General features: G+C 53.6%; 10 protein-coding genes across 10 annotated transcripts; 5 read left to right on the forward strand and 5 right to left on the reverse strand.

The window, feature by feature from the left end:
- The first annotated feature begins 8 nt into the window (after positions 1 to 8).
- DACRYDRAFT_20258 (DEAD-domain-containing protein) lies at positions 9 to 2,857 on the forward strand. Its single transcript, XM_040771864.1, has 8 exons — positions 9 to 130; positions 179 to 469; positions 523 to 1,400; positions 1,450 to 1,535; positions 2,231 to 2,256; positions 2,311 to 2,367; positions 2,416 to 2,569; positions 2,621 to 2,857. Exons 2-8 carry the CDS (start codon positions 320 to 322, stop codon positions 2,728 to 2,730), a joined length of 1,461 nt encoding a protein of 486 aa, XP_040631443.1. The 5' UTR covers positions 9 to 130; positions 179 to 319; the 3' UTR covers positions 2,731 to 2,857.
- A 36-nt stretch (positions 2,858 to 2,893) lies between these two features.
- Positions 2,894 to 3,769, reverse strand: DACRYDRAFT_86870 (ribosomal protein S5 domain 2-like protein; the record flags this gene model as incomplete). The annotated part of the gene is made up of 3 exons (XM_040776789.1): positions 2,894 to 3,389; positions 3,443 to 3,717; positions 3,767 to 3,769. The coding sequence occupies 3 exons, from the start codon at positions 3,767 to 3,769 to the stop codon at positions 2,894 to 2,896; spliced, it is 774 nt and encodes a 257-aa protein (XP_040631444.1).
- A 189-nt stretch (positions 3,770 to 3,958) lies between these two features.
- On the reverse strand, positions 3,959 to 4,875 carry DACRYDRAFT_62684 (bola-domain-containing protein). The gene is made up of 5 exons (XM_040775710.1): positions 4,766 to 4,875; positions 4,603 to 4,708; positions 4,513 to 4,553; positions 4,304 to 4,463; positions 3,959 to 4,243 (listed from the first exon to the last, which is right to left on the reverse strand). Exons 1-4 carry the CDS (start codon positions 4,862 to 4,864, stop codon positions 4,308 to 4,310), a joined length of 402 nt encoding a protein of 133 aa, XP_040631445.1. The 5' UTR covers positions 4,865 to 4,875; the 3' UTR covers positions 3,959 to 4,243; positions 4,304 to 4,307.
- Positions 4,876 to 6,172: 1,297 nt separating this feature from the next.
- DACRYDRAFT_104432 (uncharacterized protein) lies at positions 6,173 to 7,036 on the reverse strand (the record flags this gene model as incomplete). Its single annotated transcript, XM_040767926.1, has 4 exons — positions 6,173 to 6,429; positions 6,464 to 6,734; positions 6,788 to 6,945; positions 6,994 to 7,036. The coding sequence occupies 4 exons, from the start codon at positions 7,034 to 7,036 to the stop codon at positions 6,173 to 6,175; spliced, it is 729 nt and encodes a 242-aa protein (XP_040631446.1).
- Positions 7,037 to 7,724: 688 nt separating this feature from the next.
- Positions 7,725 to 8,836, reverse strand: DACRYDRAFT_20260 (uncharacterized protein). Its single transcript, XM_040771865.1, has 3 exons — positions 8,579 to 8,836; positions 8,372 to 8,532; positions 7,725 to 8,306 (listed from the first exon to the last, which is right to left on the reverse strand). The coding sequence occupies exons 1-3, from the start codon at positions 8,619 to 8,621 to the stop codon at positions 7,863 to 7,865; spliced, it is 648 nt and encodes a 215-aa protein (XP_040631447.1). The 5' UTR covers positions 8,622 to 8,836; the 3' UTR covers positions 7,725 to 7,862.
- Positions 8,837 to 9,312: 476 nt separating this feature from the next.
- Positions 9,313 to 10,886, forward strand: DACRYDRAFT_104434 (Las1-domain-containing protein; the record flags this gene model as incomplete). The annotated part of the gene is made up of 6 exons (XM_040767927.1): positions 9,313 to 9,426; positions 9,479 to 9,787; positions 9,839 to 10,173; positions 10,235 to 10,592; positions 10,638 to 10,697; positions 10,746 to 10,886. The coding sequence occupies 6 exons, from the start codon at positions 9,313 to 9,315 to the stop codon at positions 10,884 to 10,886; spliced, it is 1,317 nt and encodes a 438-aa protein (XP_040631448.1).
- A 29-nt stretch (positions 10,887 to 10,915) lies between these two features.
- Positions 10,916 to 11,799, reverse strand: DACRYDRAFT_113951 (Cyanase). The gene is made up of 5 exons (XM_040769730.1): positions 11,743 to 11,799; positions 11,625 to 11,694; positions 11,316 to 11,578; positions 11,121 to 11,233; positions 10,916 to 11,055 (listed from the first exon to the last, which is right to left on the reverse strand). The coding sequence occupies exons 1-5, from the start codon at positions 11,752 to 11,754 to the stop codon at positions 11,025 to 11,027; spliced, it is 489 nt and encodes a 162-aa protein (XP_040631449.1). The 5' UTR covers positions 11,755 to 11,799; the 3' UTR covers positions 10,916 to 11,024.
- Positions 11,800 to 12,109: 310 nt separating this feature from the next.
- Positions 12,110 to 14,726, forward strand: DACRYDRAFT_93078 (uncharacterized protein; the record flags this gene model as incomplete). The annotated part of the gene is made up of 9 exons (XM_040777122.1): positions 12,110 to 12,406; positions 12,466 to 12,614; positions 12,702 to 12,894; positions 12,942 to 13,116; positions 13,172 to 13,627; positions 13,705 to 14,108; positions 14,179 to 14,255; positions 14,301 to 14,376; positions 14,429 to 14,726. The coding sequence occupies 5 exons, from the start codon at positions 12,110 to 12,112 to the stop codon at positions 13,300 to 13,302; spliced, it is 945 nt and encodes a 314-aa protein (XP_040631450.1). The 3' UTR covers positions 13,303 to 13,627; positions 13,705 to 14,108; positions 14,179 to 14,255; positions 14,301 to 14,376; positions 14,429 to 14,726.
- Positions 14,727 to 18,442: 3,716 nt separating this feature from the next.
- DACRYDRAFT_113956 (hexose transporter) lies at positions 18,443 to 20,799 on the forward strand (the record flags this gene model as incomplete). The annotated part of the gene is made up of 8 exons (XM_040769731.1): positions 18,443 to 18,541; positions 18,593 to 18,623; positions 18,677 to 18,762; positions 18,817 to 18,972; positions 19,026 to 19,448; positions 19,499 to 19,787; positions 19,841 to 20,635; positions 20,688 to 20,799. The coding sequence occupies 7 exons, from the start codon at positions 18,443 to 18,445 to the stop codon at positions 20,275 to 20,277; spliced, it is 1,521 nt and encodes a 506-aa protein (XP_040631451.1). The 3' UTR covers positions 20,278 to 20,635; positions 20,688 to 20,799.
- An 834-nt stretch (positions 20,800 to 21,633) lies between these two features.
- DACRYDRAFT_13800 (uncharacterized protein) lies at positions 21,634 to 23,496 on the forward strand (the record flags this gene model as incomplete). The annotated part of the gene is made up of 2 exons (XM_040770998.1): positions 21,634 to 22,730; positions 22,779 to 23,496. The coding sequence occupies 2 exons, from the start codon at positions 21,634 to 21,636 to the stop codon at positions 23,494 to 23,496; spliced, it is 1,815 nt and encodes a 604-aa protein (XP_040631452.1).
- Positions 23,497 to 23,957: the final 461 nt, after the last annotated feature.

Genomic DNA, 23,957 nt, shown 5'->3' on the forward strand with positions numbered 1-23,957 from the left:
ACCACTATCGCATTCACTCGACGTCGGTAGACACTCAGTCCCGTGCGATTTATAGACTTTTCGTTTCCTACTTCAACTCAAAGTATTTTTTACTACCTAATACCTTGATCAGTCAGCAAAAATGGTACAGGTTCGTTACCCTCCACGTAACCCCAGCGCACCTAACCCCTCCTATCAGTCGTACGGAAACAGCAACGGCTATAGCAACTCTAACGGCTATGGTGGTGGTGGCGGGTCGGGTTATGGGGGGGGGGGAGGAGGCGGACACGGCGGGGGATATGGTGGTGGCGGTGGATACGACTCGTACGGTGGTGATCGCATGAGCAACCTGGGTGGCGGATTGAGGGACATCAACTGGTCCACCCAGAACCTCGAAAAGTTCGAGAAGAACTTCTATGTTGAAGATAAGCGAGTTTCTGCCCGTACCGATCGCGAAGTCGAGGACTTCAGGCGCAAACATGAGATGAAGGTTTGTATATGCGCACACATTGACCACATTAGTCATACTGACAAACTTTTCAGATTCAGGGCCGTGGCGTTCCCAAGCCTATTACTACCTTCGAGGAAGCTGGGTTCCCAGACTATATTCTAACTACTATCAAAGCTCAGGGCTTCGCAGCACCGACCCCCATCCAATGCCAGGCTTGGCCGATGGCCCTATCTGGTCGCGACGTCGTCGCCATCGCACAGACTGGCTCCGGCAAGACCATCGCCTTTGCTCTTCCTGCGATGCTTCACATTAACGCTCAGCCTCTCCTCACTCCTGGTGATGGCCCCATCGCGCTCGTTCTTGCCCCTACTCGTGAGCTGGCTGTACAAATCCAACAGGAGTGTACCAAATTCGGCTCAAACTCCCGCATTCGCAACACCGCTGTTTATGGTGGTGCACCAAAAGGTCAGCAGATCCGCGACCTCCAACGCGGTGTGGAGGTCGTCATCGCTACTCCCGGTCGTCTGATTGACATGCTTGAGTCTGGCAAGACTAACCTTCGCCGCGTGACTTACCTCGTCATGGATGAAGCCGATCGTATGCTTGACATGGGTTTCGAACCCCAGATTCGCAAGATCGTTGGTCAGATTCGTCCCGATCGTCAGACGCTCATGTTCAGCGCCACTTGGCCCAAGGAAGTGCAACGACTTGCTCAGGATTTCCTCAAGGACTTCATCCAAGTCAACATTGGCTCCATGGATCTGAGCGCTAACCCTAACATCGAACAAATCGTCGAAGTTTGCTCTGACTTTGAGAAGCGTGGCAAGCTTCTCAAGCACCTCGACAAGATCAGTAACGAAAATGCGAAGGTGCTCATTTTCGTCGGCACCAAGAGGACCGCCGACGATATCACGAAGTACCTTCGCCAGGATGGCTGGCCGGCCCTTGCCATTCACGGCGACAAGGAACAGTGAGTTTTGTACTCTCTGAGTCAGGGATAGTGCTAATCTTCTTTCCAGGCGTGAGCGTGATTGGGTTCTAAGCGAGTTCAAGGCTTCTCGTTCGCCCATTCTCATTGCTACTGACGTGGCTTCCCGTGGTCTCGGTATGAATTTCCTCCATTTTTCCTTTCTCTCCTGGCTTTCAGCAAGGCGAGCGACATGGAGAAGCTCGGAGTGCCAAGGCTGCGTACGTACGGCAAGCGTGCAAGTATTTGACCCAGACAGAGTGATCCCCATCTCTGCTTGCGGGTAAGCTGAATTGCGGTGGAGACTAAGAATCACACCCCAGATTCACGGTCTCTCAAGATTCACATGGCTTATCCGCTGCTCTGGAAACTGCTTTGCTGTCTCCCGACGCATCACCGCAACACTCTGCGCTCTCTCGCCTGCTTGGATTCTCCTTTTGACGCTGATCTGGTCTGGCGAACTGAACGTAAGGATGCGCATATGCCCCTACCTGTCGGACTCCGCACTCTGTGTTGGTCAACCTCAACACGAGTGATTCGAAAAAGGCGGTGGGCAATTTCGGACGCTGTGAAACAGCCGGCTCCGAGTCTTCCGTAAGGATGCGCGTTCGACTGAAGTTCTGCTCGGAGTAAAGACTCGTCTGGAACGCTTGTTTATCTGTGGAAGATGAACAAGCATGAATCCTTGTCTTCGCTCGTTGGTTCCGTCCTGAATCTGGTATTAACTCCATGAGCGTTGACGTAACCTTCGCTGCTGCACGACCGTGACCTTTGACTATTCTATGAGTAAGAGCTTGAACTGACTATGTTCTTTATGTGTCGATCGCACACAGACGTGAAAGATGTGGGTTATGTTATTGTGAGTGGATGGGTACTCTTTCTTGAAACGATAACGCTGACTGCCACTGTTTAGAACTATGACTTCCCTAACAACATCGAGGACTACATTCACCGTATCGGGCGTACTGGGGTAAGCTCTTTTCACAAGCTTCATCTACTTTTACTGACATTCTTGTAGCGTGCTGGCAACACTGGTGTCTCTTATACTTACTTCACTACGGACAATGCCAAGCAGGCTCGTGAGCTGATTAAGATTCTGCGTGATGCTCAGATGAATGTTCCTCCTCAACTGGAGGAGATGGGTATGATGGGTGGTGGCGGAGGTGGTGGACGTGAGTTGTCTAGCCTTTTTTCCCTTCCACAAATAGCTAACAATCTATCAGGCCGCTACGGTGGTGGTGGCCGTGGCGGGTATGGCGGAGGGGGAGGATACGGCGGCGGAGGATATGGCCAGCGTGATTCTGGCTATGGCAGTCGCAACAACCGTTACTGAGTGTTCGGTGCTGACGACTTTCTGCTCTTTCAGTGTAATACTTTCCCATGCGACCCTTTTCATGTAGTTATTCAGGTACTCTGTCCTAGAGTCGATGGAGAATATAGACATTCTCTCCGAATTATCCGAACACTATTGTTGTAATGTGTGGTCATTGTCAATGCTACAAATCATCAGTCTCCATCCTATCTTCATCCTGCGCTGCTCCTCCTTCCATTTGCCTCGCTAATACCTTTGTTCGCTCTCTCACTACCTTGTCCATCTCTCCTCTCAGAACCTTACCTCCCTCCATAGCCAACTTGAACATCTCCTCGAACCTATCCACATGTAACCTCGTCTCCATGCTCACAAGGGTAACCTTCCCACTCCTGGGCAGTACCGCAACCGTCACACTAGGCAGATCACTCTCCTCGAGATTCGTCAAGTCCAACATAGCGGTCGTATGATACAGTCCCGCCGAGAGGGAAGAGACATAATCCAGCATGGGTATACCAGCATCAACAAGCGCCAGAGTGGTCGCGTTAATCCCTGCTTGGAGGAGACCGCCGTCCAGCTGCAAAACATGTATATGGATATCGATCTCCGACCGCGGGTAGAGCGTCGTCTGGATGACAGGCTCGAACGTCGCCTTGACCGAAGCAGCGAACTCTGCTGTGCGTCTTCACAACGTCAGTTTTCTCCCGCCTCGACCAGGACCGCAAAAGCAACGCACCGGTCACCCTTCGTCCGCTGTCTTCGTACCTCCCCAGCCCAGGGCGCAACCTCGACTTCTATATTAACAAGCGCACGATCATGCATCGTCTGAGCGCGGTTCTTCGCTTCCCTCGGCCCGTAGACACATGCTGTTACCTGGGTGAGCCCGTGGGAGACTGAGGCGGACCCGTCTGCTGAGGGATGGGTAGTTAGCTCTGCGGAGAAGGAACGAAGCTCGAGCGGGCGGCGGCCATCTGACCGCAGGTTTCCTGCGTTGAGGGGCTCGAAGCGGGACTGGGTGTATATGTTAGGATGGTATTACCGGTTAGTGGTTGGAACTGACCATGGAGGAGGAAGAGTGAACTATGGAGGTAAGCCAGACCCTGGCAGTCTAAAATTATTGCGGAGCGCCAACAATTACGGGCGCTTACTACGACAGATTATTCTTCGTCATTTGAACCAACAGGTTATGATATTCTCTATACTAGAGAAAATATTCACAGTAAAAAGTATGCACATGTCCCATTCCCTTAGTCTCCCAAGCCGTACATCTCGAGGCCAGACAGTTTGTCAGAAACGGCGCAATGACCACACATCACGATATTCTCAATCTAGGACATCTCTATCGGCCATGAAGTCGCTCGTAGCGCTTGGCTTGCTCGTATCCGCTGGCTGCACAAAGAACTTGCGAGAGTTCCGCAGTGAGGGCTCGCGGGGTAGCTGCCGCTGGTGGGACGCCAGCCATAGCTTTGTTGTTGTCCAGTTTGCTGGCTGAAAGCGAACACAACCTCTTCGCATCTCATCCTCGTTTGCTCTGCACCTGGATCGTTGGAAGATAAGAGAAATTATATCTTCATTTCATCCACAACGCCATCCTTACATCGTCAGTGTGTACCCCAGGCAAGCGCCGGCTGTGCCCCTGCTTGCGCCAGCTTCTCCATCTCCTTCGGTGTCTTTGTAGACAGAGACAAGGCATGCAGCCCAGCTTCCATCTCCTCAGCCAGCGCAGCATAGATCATACGGTGGCGTGCCATCGTGCTCTAGAACATTATCAGCATCGTAGTGGAAACGACGAAGACACAACCGCACCTTGCCCTCAAACTCGGTCGACACGACTTGTACGTTGAAGTCTAAGCTGCTGTCAGTCCTGATTGGTAAGATGCTACTATTAATGCGTACGTGTCTCCCCGTCCCCACCTCCGATCGCTTTCATAGGTGCATGATGCCTATGCTTCCAGGAGTCGTTCTGTATGTTGAGCGATGTCGGCGAGAGGAGTGTTGTGAGCTGCCCCGACTCATGTCAGCCTTTGAAACTTTCATACTGTATATGAACACTGCGTGCCTTTGTGCGAATCGCTTCTTCGACTGGACCGCCGGTGACTCGTTGTGCTTGTGTGGACATTGTACGCTGGACGGTAAGCCTACCCAAGCGAGCGAACATGACAGGGTGACACAAAGCCGCGGGCAAGTGTCCCTTGCTTTCAAACTGTCGTCCCATGCATGGGAGATACCACAAAGATCTTGCTCTAAGTATATCGACATGATCCATTTGATCTAAAATATATGAAGACAATACAAGCTGTCTAGAACGTCGCCTAGCCTTCTCTGAAGAGAAACACCACGTCCCATCCCAAATTCTTTCTACCGCGTCAAACCACCCCAAACCGTCATGAAGCCAGCCAACTAGCAGACCCTCCAGAACGGGGAAAGATCTCTCTGCACTAGACACCTGCGGGGCGGCTGAGGACTGTGCGAGTGCGTGCAGAGAGCTGCGCGATGTGGAAAGGAGATGGGTGCGGCCTGATCTTTATAGTTTTTTTTAGGATCCGTTTGGTGAAACACTACCTTCACCGCACAAGCTTGATGCTGCATACGAAAGAGTCAAAGGCCGAAAGCCAGAGTGTGAATATTTCAGCCTGTATGTAAAACGTCATACTAAAACGAGTTGTTCAAAGCAACTAGACGGCCAAGTTGTGTGGATGTGGTGAACATACGAGGTATAAAAGGGTAAATTCATAAGGGCGGAGGCAAGAGCCCTGTAGCTAGTCACATCTGAAAAACAGGGTTGCCCCTCGCCACCAAGGTGTCTTGGTGCAGTGGTTAAGGTCACTGGGGTTACAATCTCGTGAACGTACTCATACATTGGGGTCGCTCGTTCGATTTCCATCCGCTCCGAAACGAGATAAAACTATTGTCCCTGTTACTATTATTTTTATTTCGCTCAATTCACATTCAAATCTCATCTGTCAAAATAGAAACAGTTTGTATTTTTATTAGCTCCAACTTTCATTAATAAGAAAATGCGATCTAGAATACTGTTATTATTTGTTGCTTACCTTGGATGGATTCGACAAAAATGTCTCGGAGCCGAGATAAAACTCCGGCCTCAAAGACAAGGCTTGACGTCTCTATTTTCAGAAATCATTCCTTTCATCAAGAAATCTCTGGGGCAGAATCCTGTTTCCGGCATCATCTCGTTGAAATCCAGGTGATCGTGAGGGAGAGATAAGGACACCCGGTCAAGGATGCACGTGTAGGCGCCGTGGAAATCAGTCGCGTCGACGCGTCTCTTCCACCCCTCCTGACATGTCGGAAACATCGGGTGCCTTTCACACGATATAAATCGCCAGAGGTGTGCATAAGCACCGAAAAGGCTCAGAGTTGGTTACATCCAAGTCATAGGTATCATTTTTAAAAACCAGCTTGAGAAACCCAACAACGTTATCCAAAGCACCCCACACTTCACGGCTCACATAAGAAGCACGACTCCTGCCACCAGAGCGGTAAGGACAACCATAGCCACCTTGATATCGACGGTAGGACCTGCAGCCGACCGCCCTGCAGCAGGAGAGCTGTTCGTTGGCGCGTTGGCGATGCTGCTACTGCTACTGTCCGTGCTGAAGGTGCTGCTCTCGCCATTCCCTGCGCTGCCGCTAGGCGTACTGGTGCTGATGGTGGTGCTGACGCTGGTGCTGTACCCTGACGCTGTACCCGACGAGTCCGGTGCTGTAGGTGCTGTTAGTGCTAGTGCTGCTGGTACTGTTGCTGCTGCTCGAGGTAAAGATGCCGCGAGCACCCGTTGGGCTAGACGTGGGCGATGAGGTAGGAGTCACACTCGTGGTGGAAGACGATTGAGCTTGAGAAGGCGTAGCAGACGCGATAGTGGTGGTGGTGGTGCCCAAGTTCAAGGATCCGCACACGCCTTCAAGGTTGGTTATGGTCGCCCCTTCCGCTCCCAGCAAACACGTAACACAGGGCAACGAGAATGCTTCAAGCGTCCCGCAGATACAGGAAGGGGATGCATCGCATGCCTGAGCGAGATATTGATCAGTAACTATTGTCTGAGCTGACAGAGTATGCTTACCACCGTCGAGAGCTGCGCCAAAAGCGCTTGGTCGCTGGAAGACGAGCACTGGCTGGCACATATCGCCCCAGCGGAAGGGAACGGGCCTGCTGCGGTCGCCGGGCTGCTTTGACGCGCTACGAGAGAAGCGCGGGGAACATTTGGCCGGGATATGGCGCCTAAGTGGATAGTGAGCTCTCATCCATCGTAAGAAGAAGTACACATACCCGTAGTGAAGAGCACGATAGCCGTCAAGAGGGCGAGCTTCATCCTAAGAAGCATTAAGGGAATAGAGACAAGGAGAAATACCTTCCAAACCGTCGCGAGCTTTTAGCATCTCGCGCCTTTATATTCTCTGGCCGCACCCTCCGTATCCTCTGCGGTCCAAGCGCCTATCCAACATCCATCTTCCGACAAGTGACAAATATCAAGGGTCCATCTCCGAACCGTCCATGTATGTATGTTTACGTACGGTCCAGGCACGTTGGTCTGATCCGGAATTTGTCTTTGTAGGGTTTCCGACTTCGGGGACGATATTGTGGAGCAAAAGCGCCAGTACACCATTGGGCCGATAAAGAATATTCGGAGTACCGCACAGGTATGCTTTTCAGGTGGAGAGTTCTCGCAAGTATTGAATCATCCAAGATTCAGATAGCAAGGTAAGCGCCCATCGATCCGTTTCAAGCGGAAACGGAAACTCGCTGCCCTGAAGAAGGATGAGGACCTATGCGCGAGGCAGAAGGCGAGTCAGACGAGCCAGTGACCAAGTCTAGAAGCACGGTTCGGGAAATAGAGGATATCCGAGACGTTCATATCATCATACCAGCTAATGACTGACTCTTCTGGGTTTGCGAGCTCGTCGTGTTGAAGCAAGAGACGAACCCTGGGCGGGGCTTGTTAGACGAAAGTAGATCAGACGGTGGAACTGTAAAGAGAGAAGACGAGATTCCCCAACTCGTCAATACCAGCAGAACATAAATCATCAGTCGTATCACATTAACCGCATTCAAGAGTCATACAATCATTTCCGAGCATGAACCAACTCCCATCCCATCTGGATAAGAAGTTGTCCACGCCAAAGTTGAACCCAACGCCATTAGAGAAGGAGCACACTGCCCACAGCCAGGCCGGAGAGGACGACCACAGCCATCCTCAGATCGACATTAGGGAGCGCGGCGGACTGTCCCGAAGCGGGAGAGCTGCTCGCAGGCGCACTGCTCGTACCGGTGCCTGTACTGCTCGAGCTGTTCGTGCTGCTGCCCGTGAGGATCCCACCTCCTCCACCTACGGTATTGGACGCCGGAGCAGAAGTAGGAGCCGAACTAGTCGTGAGGGAGGTATCGCTCCCCTGGGTAGGCGCGGAGGCTGAGCCGGTATCGGTCCCGGATCCGGATCCGGCGGGGAGGCTGGAGCTGAGCGCGCCGCACTCCGCTTCAAGGTCAGCGACGCTGAGCCCTTCGGCGCCTAGGACGCAGGTGACGCAAGCGGAGGAGAGGGACTCAAGCGTGCCACAGACACAGGCTGGGACGGAGTCGCAGGTCTATCATGTGCGGATTCATGCACGGATTAGGATCTATTTGGGACGGAGGGAGAGACCAGGCTCACCCCGGTCGAGAGCTGCGCGAGGAGCCCTTGGTCGCTCGAGGATGAGCATTGGCTTGCGCATATCGCGCCTGCGGAAGGGATGGAGCCTGGGGCGGTATCGGTGCCACTGGCTTGACGGGGAAGGACGTGAGCACGCGGGAGGCTGGGCTTGGAGATCGCGCCTGAGAAGAAGGTCAGCTGTGGTTCGCTCGAGAGGGGGGGACGTACCCGTAGCGAGGAGAGCAAGAGCAGACAGGAAGGTGAGCTTCATCCTGGTGTGGGAAGAGGGACAAGACCAGCAGGGAGTAGGACGACTTCAACCCGTTTCTCTATTTCGTGCTAGTCATGCCTTTATATTCCATCATCACCACTTTGTGCTTCTCAACATTCCGATCGGTAACAGATCAAGGGTTCACTCCCTTCATGTACGCACGGACCAGGCAACGTCTATCAAAACCGGACTTCGTCCGATCTGGAACAGCTGGGGAATAAGGGCAAGGAACCAAAAAAAAATTGGTTGCCATATGGGTTGTTGAAGAATGGAGAAACGGGAGTCTAATTTCAGCACAGCGTTGTTATCGCGAGAGATGTTGGGAAGGAGACCCCAGAGAAGGACAGACGACCAGAATGAGCCAGACCAGACCGCCCAGTCATAGACGATTCTTCAGCACAGCAAATCCGCGTCTTCTTCCATGAGCATACAGATTCCCCGTATTGATTTTCTAGAAATTGAGTTGAAGAGAAGTATGTTCACAGGGCCCATTCATGGTGGCCGTCTGGAAGAGCGTTTGGAACAAGTTCGGATATCCCTGAGCGGGTGTTTTTTTTTCTTCGGTCAACATTCTTTTTTGGGGCCGTATTGAGATTGTAACAATTATCAACTTGGTCTTCAAGTGACTCAAAGTTTACTACAATTTGCTGCTTGAATATTAGGAAAATACTTCTTTTGCTTGGTATCTGAAATGCAACTTCCACGCCGTGTGCCCTGGACGTCTCTTTTCGAGCTAGAGCAAGTCTGCGAATGGATCTACTCACCGTCAAGTACAGCACAAGACCGTCAACGAGCGCAACACCGCGTACGCCGTCTCTCCCTCTCTCACACCTCTTACATCTCACTAGCTTTTCCAGCTCTCAGCATGGGCAACAGCCAGCATCCTCCCATCCTCCCTCTCCAGCACACTCGCACTCCTCACCGCTCTCTCCCTAGACACCCCCACCACCACCCTCCCCACTCTCGCCCTCAGGCAAACATACACCCTCTCCCTGATACGCCTTGTCAACTCCCTCGTAGACCCGCTACAGGGGGGGATGTACGCCCGCCCCATTGCGCATATTGCCAGGCAGCTTGGGATCCCTGCGTGGTGGGTCGAGCTGCGCCATGCAGGGACGCATGAGGATCTCCCGGGCTTAGGAGTACTCCGGGAAGCTGCGAAGGAGGTGTGTTCCCTTCCTACTAACATATGGCTCATTCCTCATACCTTCATTCAGGCCCTGGACTGGCTCTACACACACTACTTCCTCCCGACGCTACACGCATCCACCCCCCTTCCCCCAACGTACAGCTCCCCTCTCCCCCTGCTAAAACAATACAAGTCCCTCTCCAAGTCCCTAGCCAAAGACGCCTCCCTCTTCCACCTGAGGGGGGAGATGGACGCTCTCCTCCGCGCATGGGAACGGTGGGTTGGGGAAGTCAGGGTTGCTCTAGCTGGATGGTGGGGAGAGGGGCAGGGAGACGAGGGGGAGGGGGAGGGAGATCGGGCATGTATGGATGTTCTCGCGGATTCCCTCTTAGCGAAAGGCGGCTTAGTGCCCATCTCGCGCAAGTACGCCTCCCCCCTACTCCCTCACTGGCATAGCACTAACCCTCACCCTTAACCTATGCAGGAAACGGCCAACACTACGAAACCCCACCCTCCTGCCCTCGCTCGCCATCTGGCTCCCCCTACTCAAATCCCTACAAACCCACCACCCGCAGTTCGCTCCTTCCCTCTATAGCGCCCTCCTTGCCCGGATCTCCAGCTCCGAGGACGTATCAGAAGGCACGACATGCCTCGTCTGGGCCAAATGGTGTGTTTCAGCCTGGCCCGGAGCGGTAGGGAAGGAGACAGCCCTGCTGGAAGCATGTCTCTTACTGGGGGAAACCGGGGGGAACGAGCTGCTCAGAACGCTCGTCCGACTCTTAGGGGAGGGAGAGGAGAAAGTGGAAAGGCTGTTGCAGGTCGTGGCTGGTCAGAGGGTCTCCGTATGTCGGCTTTCGCTTTTGTTGGAGGGGGGCTCATGGGTTTAGGCATGGGAGGAAGGGGATGTTCGGATAATGGAAGACCGGCTGGAGAGGCTGCAAGCTGCTGTGCGTACTATACTCTGTCCTTCCGGGCAGGAAGCTCACGCAGAACAGGTCGAGCCTTCCCCGGTTGTCGAGACGCAAGAGAAGGGGGATGCGGGTGGGGATGTGCCCCCCTTGGTGGAGGAGGTAAGGGGTTGGAGGCTGCTTGAAGCTCAGGAGTGGAGTGCGAGACCTATTGGCTGGGTTGCGTGAATGCATACAGGTTCATCCGTTCTTGGTACAATCTCTCTTGTTAATCCATTCCAATCCCTTTCGTCTGACAAACTTCCCTCTGCCAACTCATACATCTGCCTACTCATATCTCTGCCAACCCCCGTCCCTCCAAACCGCTCACCAAACCGCATAAGGCAAGAACTTCCCACTAAACCCAATCAGCACCACCCCACCAAGCCCCAAGCACGAAACAAGAAAACAGCAAACACGTACTCAAAAGTCAAGACCACCCTGTCCCCCTTCGGGTCCTCCTTTTTCTCAACCGACACGCGGCAATCGATCATGCTCATTATCCCGTCCCCGTTGAACTTTTCGTGTATGACCGCCTGTGCGGGGTTGAGTGCTGTCCGTACGGAGGAGCGGGGAGCGGAACCGCGCGGCAGGCGGGAACGAGCGAGTAAAGCGCACCTTGATCGGATGTCCGTAAACCAACACACCCTCATAAAGCCTGTATATCAACGGGTCCGTCGGGATCCCACCCCCCAAGCCACGGTACGGCCACCACTCTTTCCCCAGGCCACCTATGCCTCTGAGCTTGATCAAAGGGACCTGGAGCACAGAGGACAGGGTTTGAAGGTCCTGAGGGGAGGGCTTGGCTTGTCCATAGAAGAGCGCTGCGACCCATATCTCGGCTTTCCCTAGTGCTTCGGCGAGCTCGGCAAAGGTCTTGCCTGTCTTGCTGATGAGTGACTGTGTGAGAGTGGGGGAAGGACGCACGTTGGGCTGCTTTGGCTTCATGTAGGAGCTGCAAGACCGGGGGGAGGTTGGCAAAAGGGCCTGTTGCGCTCTGTGCTTTGAGTGTGAGTTGGCGAACTGGGTAGAGTGGATGAGGTACCTTTGTGTCCATTTGTGCTTTGTGGTAGTGATGATGAAAGCGAGGAGCTGGAGGTGGAAAGCGAAGTGGGAAGTTGGAGTGCTAGCTGATGTCCATGGGATATATATTTCCCCCGGTCACGGTGGGTCAAGTGATACGGAGGTCAATATCCGTCAGTCATCCATATCGTTCCACATTCTTCATTGTCTACACGCTATTTATCATGTTATTAATCCACGTGGTTATCGTCATTGTTGTCGATCATTCTGTGAAATTTCCCATTTTGAGTAATAATACCCGGTCAAAGCACGTGCAGTCAAACGTTCATTCACAGAAAAAGCAGTCAACGATCAACCATCAACATTCTCCTCCTCTCCTCTCATCCACCATGTCCACAGTAGACATAACAATCCTCCCTTCCTCTTCATCCATTCCAACAGCCCGGTCTCTCCCAATAACACTCTCCCTCCCACCCGCATCCTCAATCCGAGTGCTCAAACTCGCGCTCGCTTCCCATTTCCCCAGGCTCATCCCTGTCCGCCAAAGGCTCACTCTTGACGGCGAGAAGAAGCCCTTGGAGGATGAAGACACACTCGACTCTGTTGGGCTGGGAAAGGGAGGGAAGGTGAGGGTCAAAGACCTCGGTCCTCAGATCGGTTGGAGGACGGTGTTCGTTATCGAATACGTGCGTGCCTAACCTCTCTCACCCAACACACGTACGGGCTGACTACTCACTCACGGCAGTTGGGACCGCTCCTCATCCACCCGGTGTTCTACCACTTCCAGTCTATCATATACCGCTATGCATCGCCGTTCGAACACTCCGACCTCCAGCGCACAGTCTACATTCTGACGATGCTCCATTTCCTCAAGCGAGAACTCGAGACGCTCTTGTACGTCCCTCCTCTGTCCATCTCTCTCCCCAACTCAGACTAACCCTCACCCTCCTACTCTTCCTACTTGGATGACACGCACACCAGCCTACACTCCTTTTCGAGATCGACGATGCCCTTCGCCTACGTCTACCGGAACTCGGCACACTACTGGCTCCTCTCCGGCCTCCTGATCGCCCTAGTGCTCTACTCGCCATCGTACGGTCAAGACGCGCTCTTAGAACGCTCCGATCCCGCCCTGTCCCCTACCTGGATCTGGAGTTGGGTCGGTTTGTGGATCGTGAGCCCCCCCTCCTTCCACCCATAGCCTACTGACCCTCGGCGCAGTTCGCCCAGCTCAGTAACTTCCACACGCACTATACCGTCGCCCACCTCCGACCTCCCGGGTCGAAGAAACACTACATTCCAAGGGGGTACGGGTTTGCCCTCGTCTCATTCCCCAACTACTTCTTCGAGATCCTCGCCTGGGGTGCTGTGCTCGGTCTGACCCGGAGCTGGGCTGGTGCGTCCTTTCTCCGTGTCGTGCAGGTGTGTGCTCAGCTGATTACGCGTGACAGTGGTAGTATTTTTGCTTGTTGGAGGAGGGACGATGACCGTTTGGGCGACGCAGAAACATAGGGCGTATAAGCGCGAGTTTGGGGATAAGTACCCTAAGGGGAGGAAGATTATCTTCCCGTTTATTTACTAGCATGCTGGAGGTTGAGCACGCCTGGGGCTGAGCTGAAAAAGGACTGTTTGTCCGTATACCATATACCCTAATCGATTACCTGCCTCAATGGAAGCGAAGCGCAGCCCTACCCACAGTTGTCAAACCCAAACCCAAACACTTAATCCAAGCCCTCAATAGCCGCTGCAGCCCTACCCGGACCCCCGACCCAGCTCTTCTTGAACCCTCCCGCCGCACCGGGCGCAGGACCGCCAAATAGCTGCGCCATCATCTCCTGCATCATGTTCCCCCTAGGTCCTCCAGGGGGCTGGATGTCGAAGTACATCTCTCCCAGCGCGCGGGCGGCCTTCACACCCAACCACACAATAACAAGCATGAGTTAGTCAGTCGTCAGAGTAGGGCAGAGAGATGAACCGGGCGCACCTCCCCCATCTGGTTACTCGTGATCACGTTCAGATACCGCCTCGTCAGCGCACGCCACGCATCCCTCTGCGGCACACCCTCCCCACTGCGCCTACAAGTCGCAACAAGCAACTGCAAGCAATTGACCCCGCTGTCCTTCGTAACCCAAACCACGTCCCCCTGGCCCTCTACGCGCTCTGCTCCGGGGAAGACGGCAGGGATGAAGTGCGCTAGGAAGGCAGTGGCGTTCCTGAAATTCGCTTGGAGGAGGTAGGACAGCACGGGTCGGGCAACGTAGGGGAATGGACTGGACGGGGAAGGGATGAGCGAGGCGTACCATGCTGCTTGCGAGGAGGCGAGGAGGCGGGCGGTGTCGAGCAGTGGGGAAGAAAGGAGGTGGGACTCGGCGAGGTCGTATTTTCCCTCTGGTGCGAGTGGGTGGGTCAGCCAAAGGTAGGAGGGAAGGGAAGGAAGGGGAGAGGGTGAAAAGCACACCTTTGAAATACAGTTCACCGATGTAGTGTTGCAGCATTGGGTCGCCGGCTGGGCAACCGCAGGCGGACGCGGACCAGCTGGCCGTTGTTAGCCAGCGTAGAAGATGTAGAAGACGTACGTACTTAACCGCTTTGATTATCAGGTCTTTCCTCCAAGAACCAGTGTTGTCCGTCAGGGCGATGAGCTGCGTTAGCCGTGCTACGTTGCCTGGCATTACGATAATGTGCATATAGAGCAGCAGAGGACGTACAGCGACTCGACTCGTCCACCTCCGTCCCCGACTTCTCGTAACACTCCAGCAACAGCGCGGCCAAATCCGTCCCGCTCCCCCACTCCCTAACCTTCAGCAGCTCCCTAGCACTGACAAACAGCACCTGGACCGCAGTGTCATAGTCTGGCTCGCGACGCTTGACGAGCCTCGAGTATGTCGTGCGGGCTTTTTGGTGTGCGGAGTAGGGTGAGGTGGGGATGAGTGGGAGGATGTGGGTGAGGAGAGATTGAGCGTCTTGTGTTTGGGGAGGCATGGTGGTGGTGAGGAGGGAAGGAGGAGAGGAGGAGGAGGATAGACGGTGAGCGTCGAGGAGATGGTGAATGCCACGCGTGGACAAGGTCAGCAGTCGGACTCAATTACATGTAGACCGCCGGCAGTTGGCGGTGAACGCAATAGACGACGACCACCGACAAACTGAGTAGATTTTTGTTCTTTCCCACGTATTTCCACATGTTATACATGATAGCTAATGCAATTGATAAAATTATTTGTTGCGATGGATCATTTCACAGAACATGACGAGACTGCCGTCAGCAACATGCCGCCAACCTACAGGACTCGTAATTAATATAAGAACCTTACGTTGACTGAACCTATCCACATAGTTACCCACTCCTCGAGAAGCATGCAGTTTACCATCCGTAGGACTACAATATGCACCACTTTGACTAATAACAGTACCTATGTATTAGGCTCAATGGATCAACAAGGTTATAAGTACATGCTTGCATCGGGTATCGTCTTCTATGGTCGTATGATCCAACGAATATTACAGTACACACCACACCCAAGGCCTCCACTTCACTCATTCACGATATCCCGCATCGATTCCCAGTCAGGGGAAGCGTCCTCACACTCAATCTTGCCCAATTCCCTCAATGCCCACCTAGCCATCCGCTGCGCTCGTTCCCTATTCCCCAAACGTTTCTCAAACTCTGCAAAACGGACAATCACCTCCGCTCGCTCTCCCTGCAGTCCCTCAACTTCCAGCATGTTCAGAATCCGCTGCACGAACGCTTTCGTGCCCCCTCCCCACCGGACGAGGTCCTCGTCTCCCTCCCCGTCCGCGTCAGGTAAGAGGTTGTTGATTGTCGTCCGCACCGTCTCCGACAGTCGGTAGGTAGGTGACTCGGGCTGACAAGCAGGACAGTCGCACGTAAAACCGTAATTGCTCAGAAGGTGCGCTTCTCGATCCAGGTGCGGCAGGAATGGGTCCACATAGGTGATCGTAATTTCCGTTCCTGCACGAATATGCTTCGTCGCCACCAGCCCGACCGCAAACGCTGTTCTGAAACTGGATGAGTCCAGCACTTTCAAATAGTCTCTCACTCACTGATCCCAGTAGTATCGCGCGTTCGGGACGCAGCTATGGTTCACCCTCGACATCCACTCGCACACAGCAAGGTGGTCGTCCCCCTCAGGAGGGAGCGGGATCCCCACCGCATTTGTGGCGACAATGCCGTGCAGCTCGCACATGCCCGGCATCCCTCGTGCCGAGTTGTGCAGTCCTAACAGCGCGTCTCTTCTTGCAGGCCTGAGCGCCGCTAACGGGAGGCTACATGTAGAGTCGAAACGCGTGTCCAGGCAGGCTACCACCACTGGCCGGTCACGAAAAATGAATGCACCTGCCTCGACGTTGTGCGTGGCGACTAGGCCTTGTCCTCTGCCTTCGACATGCTGGATACGGAAGGTTGAAGAATGACCATGAAACACTTCTGCCGTTGAGAGCGGAGCGTACGCATGCCGTTCTAGAACTGCTGCTGTGGGCGGTTTGACGAGGCAAAGTCCCTCTCCTTCTCCAAAAATAATGACGTTCAATGGCCCCACGTCTGGATGCTGAACAAGAGCTGTCGAGTCCATAGCGCTGGGATTGGTGCTGAGAGATCGTGCTTCGCTGACATCCTGCGACTGTCTGATCGACGGTGATCCAGGGTTGGCAGACGTCGGTGTGGGCATTTCATCCTCCTCAATAATCACGGTCGGAAGCTCAATATGTGGTGTTTTTGGCGTCCTATTCGTCTCTCGGGTTCCTGGCGGAGACCGAAGCGGTCCTTCAATTGTTACCTCGGGAACGTTCGAAAGAGCCATCTGCGTCTAGGGGTCGTCTGTATTCGTTGGTTCTTCTTGTCTTTGCTATCCCATTGAGGTGGCATAGGTCAGAGTGTTTTGTGGTGAGACGTGGCCTCCTTGAGGCAAATTCCACTCACAGAGGCCTTCGGTGAGCCCACGGCCGAGCACGGCGCATGTTAGTCAGAAGCGGCTTGCGGCCCTTTCTGGGCATTGCGGCACCTGCTTCTCTGATTCAGGAAACGGGCCAGATGTCTTACTACGAGGGAGGCGCTGCTTCTAGTTACTGTGATTCCAGGGAATATTGCTCGCTCCAGTGCGCTCTTTCTCACGTGGACACCTGAACCCGCGAAAGTTGCATCTGCTTCGTTGAGGTAACAACTGAACTAAGGTAAGCTTCAAGACACAGAGGAGAGGCGTCACCAGCACCTCCAGCAAGAAGACGGCCGCCGCCGTTTCTCTGCTGTTTCTTGCTCGCCAGGGCGGCGATATATGGAAGAAAGAAAAAGATTGTGACAAATGAATGGAAGCGGTGCAGAGGCATTGCCACTGTGTCATTCATAGGGTCTCTTTTAGGGCGGCGTTACTGACAACGAGGAATCCACAAAGCCCCCTCAGAGTTGAGCGAAAGAGTCCGATGTCCGCCGCTAATCGACTGTGGACACGCAGGCCGCCCCAACCTGGTTGTATGGTACGTAATGACAGAGATGATGGTCGACAGAGCGACTTGAGATTGAGTGATGCTTCGACCATGTGTTGGGTTACCAGGATCCTTTAGGGACGGCAAAGGCCGAAGTCAAAATCACGGAGGTTCTTCCCCAGCAAAACTTGACATCCACGTGTCCTACATCGGGCTTGGCTGCCTCAGATACCGACAGGCAGAATCCCCAAATCGAATGACCAAGGGAATAAGCTGCGAGGATTCCAAACGCGAAGGCAAGTCGACCCGTCTTTCTCGATCGTAAACGTTGAACGGGCAGAGCCCAATGGGGGATGTCGGCCTCGTTGATATGTCACACGCGGTGTGATGCCCGACGTCGTACGTTCCCAAGCTCAATCATCGACCTAATTCTTCACTTAGATGGAAATGCCATTAAGAGCCCCAAGTTATCCATGGCTCTGATAGACCATGGTTGAGCTGGAGACATTCACAGTATAATGGGGAGATGGGCACGAACAAGTGACGCAAGAGAGAGAAGAGGAGACAAAAAAACCTCATCAGTTCCCTGACGAGCTGTTTGTGGCAGTGTTCAACTCTTCTTTTCTGTTGATCATCTTCTCCTCTACTCTGCGCATGCACCGGTTCTGCCCGGGCAAAGTGTATCACAAGTTCCGGGCCGGTCAACCACACCAGTCGCATTACCCCGTGGGCACCCCGCTTCCCCGCACTTTATTGGGAAGGGACATATGCCCCTGCTCTGGGGGCTTCTATATTTGTATCCCGGCTATTTCTGTCCTGGTTGCCACGAGAACTACGATAGAAGGCCACAGCAGTCAACTTTTGATATGGCACTGACGCACGGAGCCGGAGAGATTGACCGAACTTACTCCTTACACAGTGCGGGCCTCCACGTTTTCGTGTCGGAGCCCCGCATCCTTTTCGAGGGTTACACCCGGGAAGACCTCGGATTTGTCGAGTGCATCGTGCTATTTCTGGGATTTAATGTCTCAACATCACGCGTGCCTGATCTGTGCTCGTATGAGAGGCGGCGATCGTGGCTCTCAAACCGTACTCTGGCATCTTCTCGGCGCTCTCAATGTGGTGTCTTGTCCCCATTTGTCCCATCACCCGCGTACTCCGGATGCTCCTTCTTGAATTTGGGGGCAGCTGAGAGATAAAAGGCAGCTGGTGTTTTTCTGTCCGAGGTACGGCTTGCGGACATCGCCCGAGATAATTGGTTTCATTACCCCTCCAAGCTGCCCAACATGCCTATGCCTTCAACTGGTATCATTATGCTTTGGCTGCTCTCGGGCATTGCCATCATTAACTCTTGTGTTAATGGTTATGATGGTTCTATGATGAATGTTCGTATTTCTCGCACTGGGGTCTGCTTCTCCAACTTACTTTTTTGGCAGGGGATGCAATCGCTCGCTCAATGGCAAAGCTGTAAGAAATAGTTCCACAGTTTGCTCAGGTTGTAAGCTGACACGAAACATCAGACTTCAACACGCCAGATGGCCCCACCTTAGGTCTACTCAATGCTATTTTTAATGCCGGGGGTACTGTCGGTGTCTTCTTTGCTCCAGTCAGTTGTGTTCATCTCTGTATCCTCGATGATTGTATTCACCAGCTACAACAGTACGTCACAGACAAATTGGGAAGACGGCTTGGTATCGCGATTGGATCCGTTATTATCCTCATTGGCGTCATCTTGCAGTCTGCGGCTCAGAACATCCACCAGTTCATCGGTGGTCGCTTCGTCATTGGTTACGGGCTCGCAATCTCAGGGAATGCGGTAAGCTCGTTCACACTTCCCCAGGTGGAACGCAGTTGCTGAAGGTAGTACAGGCGCCAATCCTTGTCGCTGAACTCGCACATCCCCACTTCCGTGGCACGATCACTGGTCTTTACAACACCCAGTGGGCGCTCGGATCCATCATCGCCGCCTGGGTCACGTTCGGCACTTTCTCCATCAACGGCCAAGCAGCATGGCGCATTCCTTCGGCTGTCCAAGCCGCTCCTTCCGTAATCCTCCTCATCTTCCTTCCATTCATGCCCGAGTCTCCTAGGTGGCTCGTCGATAAGGGCAAGTCCGACAAAGCCCGTGCTATCCTTGGCAAGTTGCATGGTAATGGCAATATCAATGACCCGTTGGTCAACCTTGAGATGGAGGAAATCGAAGAGGCCATCAATTTTGAACGCCAAAATGAGAAAGCCAGCTACCTTGAGCTGGTCGCCACGCCTGGAAACCGCTATCGCATGTTCCTTGGTGTAAGTCACTCCCAGCCTTGCACTGCGTGGTTGTTGCTTACTGGTTGCAGATCACCGTCGGCCTGTTCTCCCAGTGGTCCGGCAACGGTCTTATCAGCTATTACCTTTTCAAAGTGCTGGACAACATCGGCATTACTGATTCCAAGACTCAGCTGCTGATAAACGGCGGACTGTCCATCTACTCCTGGATCTTGGCCAACACTGGCGCTTTCATCACCGACCGCGTGAACCGTCGTCCACAGTTCCTTACCGCAACTATCGGGATGATGGCTTCCTTCGCTGCTCTCACTGCTGCGACTGGTGTGTACAACGAGAACGGCAACAACGCTGCTGGCATTGGTAGGTTATCTGCACAGTATGTTCTTCGCAAAGCTAACAAAAACAATTAACAGCTGTCATTGTCTTGATCTTCGTCTACAGCGCTGCCTACTCGCTCGCCTGGACAGCACTTACGGTACTGTACCCGACCGAGATCATGCCATACAACATTCGTGCGAAAGGCCTCGCTGTCTCATCCCTCGCCGTCAACCTTGCCCTCTTCTTCAACAGCTACGTCAACCCCATCGGCCTGGACAACATCGGTTGGAAGTACTATTTCGTCTACGTGGCTTGGCTGCCAATCGAGGTCGTCACCATCTTCTTCTTCTACAAGGAGACTAAGGGTCGGACGCTCGAGGAGCTCGCTGTCATCTTTGACGGCGAGGTTGCTGCTGTTGCAGGGAATACTGACGCGGTCACACATCCTGACGCAGAGAAGGCGTACATTGAGCAAGCGGAGAAGGTGTCCTCGGAGGAACAGTTCGAGACGTCGTCTACGGCGGCAAAGTAGAGAGACGATCGTCGGGACTCCATCCGATGCTACGTAGCGTGTAGGTTGGAAGGTCGTGGATTGTATGTTATCACAGCTCCCTATCCATCATCGTCTTGAAAAGACAAGAGTCCTTTCTTCTCCTTTTTCGGTTTCTTGCTCGACTTCCCGGGTTTCTCGTCCGCAGTAGGGCCCTCATCGTCTGCACCGATAGTTTTCCGCTTCTTCGCAGCCGCCCCTAAACCTCCTGATGCCTTCTTAGAAGAGGAGAAGTTCATCGTAAGGTTCTCCTTGATAGGTTTGGCCTTCTCAGGTGGAGCAGAAGATCCCAGAGCCAGTTCAGCACGCTGGCTCTTGGGTAGTGGAGGCAGGCCCTTTGCTTCATCTCGCTGTCAGTGCACTCGTGCCATCCTCAACCAGTCATAACATACCAGCTCTATGCTCATTCTCCACCTCTTCTGCACTTAGGTGCTTGCCCTGCTTGAGCACAACAATCTGCGGTGCATCGTCACCCTCTTCATCCTGCTCCTTCCCATCTTCCCGGTCCCTCCCGTTCTCCTCTTCCTTCCCAACTTGGTTACTGCCCCACTTGCCCTCACTGGGCCGTTCCGGGATCCCGGGCCGTCGGGGAATCGCAGGTCGTCCATCACCCGACTCCTCCCATTGCCCACGGTCGTCCTCGTATGCGTAGGACGGTTCATCTTCGTCCACCTGCTGTCCAGAGATGCGTGCTTTGAGTCTTTGGAGAAAGGCGGGAACGTGCTCATCATAAGCTAGTTTGGAGAGCTGGGCACGACTTGGTTCGCGAGCCATTGTGCAGATGCAGACAGAACTCGTATTGGTTCAGATCTAGCAGGACGCCCCTTTTTCAAGTTCATATAATGGAAGATGAAGGGAAGTTGCGGTGGAGAGATTGAAGTACTTTATCAACTTGAGCGTACTGGAACTGCTGCTGATGTTCTTACTAAATTCAATATCGGGAGCAAAGGAAATATCACGTGACAGATATGGACAATGAAATGAAATTATAAATTCCCAGATCAATTCTCATTTGATTGTTATTAACTATTCCCTCTCTCGTCCTATTAATATAGCACAGTATTCCAAGTGCTCAGCGGTGCCCTCCTAGTTCTGTTCATCTGTTCAAAGCTATAAGCGAATGCCCTCCGTAGTGATAAGCCCTCTAGTAGGCCTCAACTCCACGAGTCTTGTCCTTAAGAGAGCCTGAGCGCAGGAGACGTTGTGGAGACAATCACAGCACTTTTGTTCAATCCTCTTGTTTGCTGCACCGGAGAATTTCTATGTGACTCACATCAGTTGTAGGACCCTGACGTTCTTTACCCATTCCTCCCTCTTCCCCATCCCTGATCTTTCTTCATGTCTCCTCGACGTGCCCCGCCTAGGGAGGGAAAATGGTCCAGGATGGAGCGCGAGGCTACGGCGGTAGAGTGGTACGCTTCTGTTCTGAAGGAGGGGATGTGCAACTCGCCTCAAGAGGCAGATAGCGAAGGGAGCTCACAGGAGGCGGAAGGGACGGCGGACGAGTACAATGCAGGCGAACACGCAGACGGTACCTCATGGACCAAAGAAGAACAAGCCATCGTCTTTCCCCTCCTCTCCCGCATCGCCCCTCCCGACCCGTCAACCATATCTCTCCATCTCCAGGCCCGGTCTGCCCCAGATACCGCAGCCTACCTCTCAGCACTGGACGAAGGGGCCAAACATCTCCCCGAGGATTGGAGAAGGGGAGAAGTGCCCCGGGCACGAGAGGTGGGCGAGGAGTGGCCAGTTTGGGAGCAATGGGCTGCTGCAAAGCTTCAGGATCTTGATGAAGAGATGCTGAGGAGGAAGAGAGACGAGAGTGAGCTGGAGCTGGTGGGTCTAGCTACGCGGCACGCAGAGGGGAACATGCAACCAGCTGGCAACATCAGTCATTTCCGTCAGCGGCCAGCGACACGCAAACGTCCTCATTGCCCACCGAACGACACTCTGCAATCTGATGATGACGACCAACGCACCGCCAAACGACGCCGCCTTCTCGCTGAGATGACATACCCACCTGCCGGTTTGCGAGCTCTTCACGCGCTCCTCAACCGACACGCTGACAGTCGCGCTGCTCCCGAACACCCCCAACTAGGCGAGGATCAGTTGCCGTCAGCGGCGTACTTGGACTCTCTGTCTCGTGAGGAACGACAAAGGCTTCTCGCACGATTTCGCCAAAGACGACGTCAGGCGGCGAAGAAGGGTGTCGAACCCGACTTGACTATTCCTACCGTCAAGAAAGGGCCGCGAGGGCCTAGGGAGAGAATAGTGTTGGAAGATGAGGATGAGAATGCAGATAGGAAAAGGCCGCGGACGAGAGGATTACACGACTGGGCCAAGTGGATGGAGAGAGTGGAACGGTGGGGCGTCGAAGCGGACTTGGTGAAAGATCTCGACTTGCTGAGACCGAAGGGGTTTTCAGAGCTCATGGCGTGCGTGTTACTACATCTGCCCTACCCCCTCTTGTTAACATCTTATAGGTTGTATTACAACGCTCTTTGGCCGTCCAAGCCTCTCCCCGATCCTCACATCCAACATTCCCTCCTGATTCTCCTGTCAAGCCAACTTCGCCATTGGCTCATCCAAACCGTCCATCGTATCATCGTTTTGGCCGAACAGCATATCACTCTACGTAGGCGCACGCTAGTGTTTAAGGATAGGGAATGGGATCTTGCGCAGTGGATCAAACCAGAGGATGTGAGGGAGGTCGTGATGATGGCCGGGGACAGACCGGATACGTACTGCTGGTGGGCCGATGTGGGGAAAAGGCTGGGTGTAACGGTGGACGAGGAGAACGTCCCATTCACTGGCAGACAGACGAAACGAGGAATGCGGCACATATCATCAAATACAAACGCAAACCCTCCGCCTCCTTTCCTACCGGTTGCCCTAACTCCCGAACCACCACCGCACGAAGACGTAACCTATCTACGAACTCCTTCTCCTTCCCTCGTCTCCGAAGAGCTGCACTCTGAAGAATCGCTGGATGGGTCTGACATCGCTTCCGACCCAGAAACAGAGCAATATCTTTGGGACGCGATCGGAGGGAAGACAGTGTGGAAGCGGCTCTGGCGACGCAGGACGAAGCAGGGAAGGAGAAGTCTGGCAATGAGTCAAAGGAAAGGCGGAGCTAAGAGCAAGGAGTGGATCGAGGACAACGATGAAGCAGAAAGCGATGTGGACGAAGTGGCCCTATGATACTGCGTTTACCATGCAACTTGCCAACCACGCACGATCCCTGCCAACATCTGCTTGAGTAACCCCATCGTCCTCATCGTCCTCACCCTTCACTCGGCTTCTTCTAGATCCTCATGGCCCTCCTCCTTGTGGGCTCCCCGTCCTCATCCTCATCATCCATACCCTGATCATCCTCTGCTTGCACATCCCCCTCTTCATCATCTTCAGTGTTTTCTTCATCCTTCTCCTCGCCGTCATCGTTTTCCGTGTGTTCTTCATTTCTCTCATCGTCGTCTTGGCCCTCGCTCTCTGTGGCATCATGCATCGTTTCCACCTCATCGTCAACAATAAACCCATCCATTTCTCCCTCCTCTTCATCATCCTCGTTCTCTGAACTGGCTCCATTATCGATAAATGAGAAGCCTCCCTGCCTCGGTTTAGACAGTCCGGTGATCGGTGGTGGGGACGCTGACACTGAACCA

The sequence above is a fragment of the Dacryopinax primogenitus genome (assembly GCF_000292625.1).
Source record: "Dacryopinax primogenitus strain DJM-731 SS1 chromosome Unknown DACRYscaffold_3, whole genome shotgun sequence".
In the NCBI taxonomy this organism is placed as follows: domain Eukaryota; kingdom Fungi; phylum Basidiomycota; class Dacrymycetes; order Dacrymycetales; family Dacrymycetaceae; genus Dacryopinax; species Dacryopinax primogenitus.

Bases quoted from the DNA above. Each gene is read 5' to 3' on its own strand.
- DACRYDRAFT_20258 (XM_040771864.1), top strand. From the start codon at position 320: ATGAGCAACCTGGGTGGCGGATTGAGGGACATCAACTGGTCCACCCAG. The intron at 2,257-2,310 runs GTGAGTGGATGG...GCCACTGTTTAG, and splicing joins AAGATGTGGGTTATGTTATT to AACTATGACTTCCCTAACAA. The intron at 2,368-2,415 runs GTAAGCTCTTTT...ACATTCTTGTAG, and splicing joins ACCGTATCGGGCGTACTGGG to CGTGCTGGCAACACTGGTGT.
- DACRYDRAFT_62684 (XM_040775710.1), bottom strand. From the start codon at position 4,864: ATGTTCGCTCGCTTGGGTAGGCTTACCGTCCAGCGTACAATGTCCACA. The intron at 4,709-4,765 runs GCACGCAGTGTT...GAGTCGGGGCAG, and splicing joins AAGAAGCGATTCGCACAAAG to CTCACAACACTCCTCTCGCC. The intron at 4,554-4,602 runs GTACGCATTAAT...ACAGCAGCTTAG, and splicing joins AGGTGGGGACGGGGAGACAC to ACTTCAACGTACAAGTCGTG.
- DACRYDRAFT_20260 (XM_040771865.1), bottom strand. From the start codon at position 8,621: ATGAAGCTCACCTTCCTGTCTGCTCTTGCTCTCCTCGCTACGG. The intron at 8,533-8,578 runs GTACGTCCCCCC...CCTTCTTCTCAG, and splicing joins TCTTGCTCTCCTCGCTACGG to GCGCGATCTCCAAGCCCAGC. The intron at 8,307-8,371 runs GTGAGCCTGGTC...CGCACATGATAG, and splicing joins TCGCGCAGCTCTCGACCGGG to ACCTGCGACTCCGTCCCAGC.
- DACRYDRAFT_113951 (XM_040769730.1), bottom strand. The intron at 11,579-11,624 runs GTGCGTCCTTCC...TCAGCAAGACAG, and splicing joins TGAAGCCAAAGCAGCCCAAC to GCAAGACCTTTGCCGAGCTC. The intron at 11,234-11,315 runs GTGCGCTTTACT...AACCCCGCACAG, and splicing joins TTTACGGACATCCGATCAAG to GCGGTCATACACGAAAAGTT.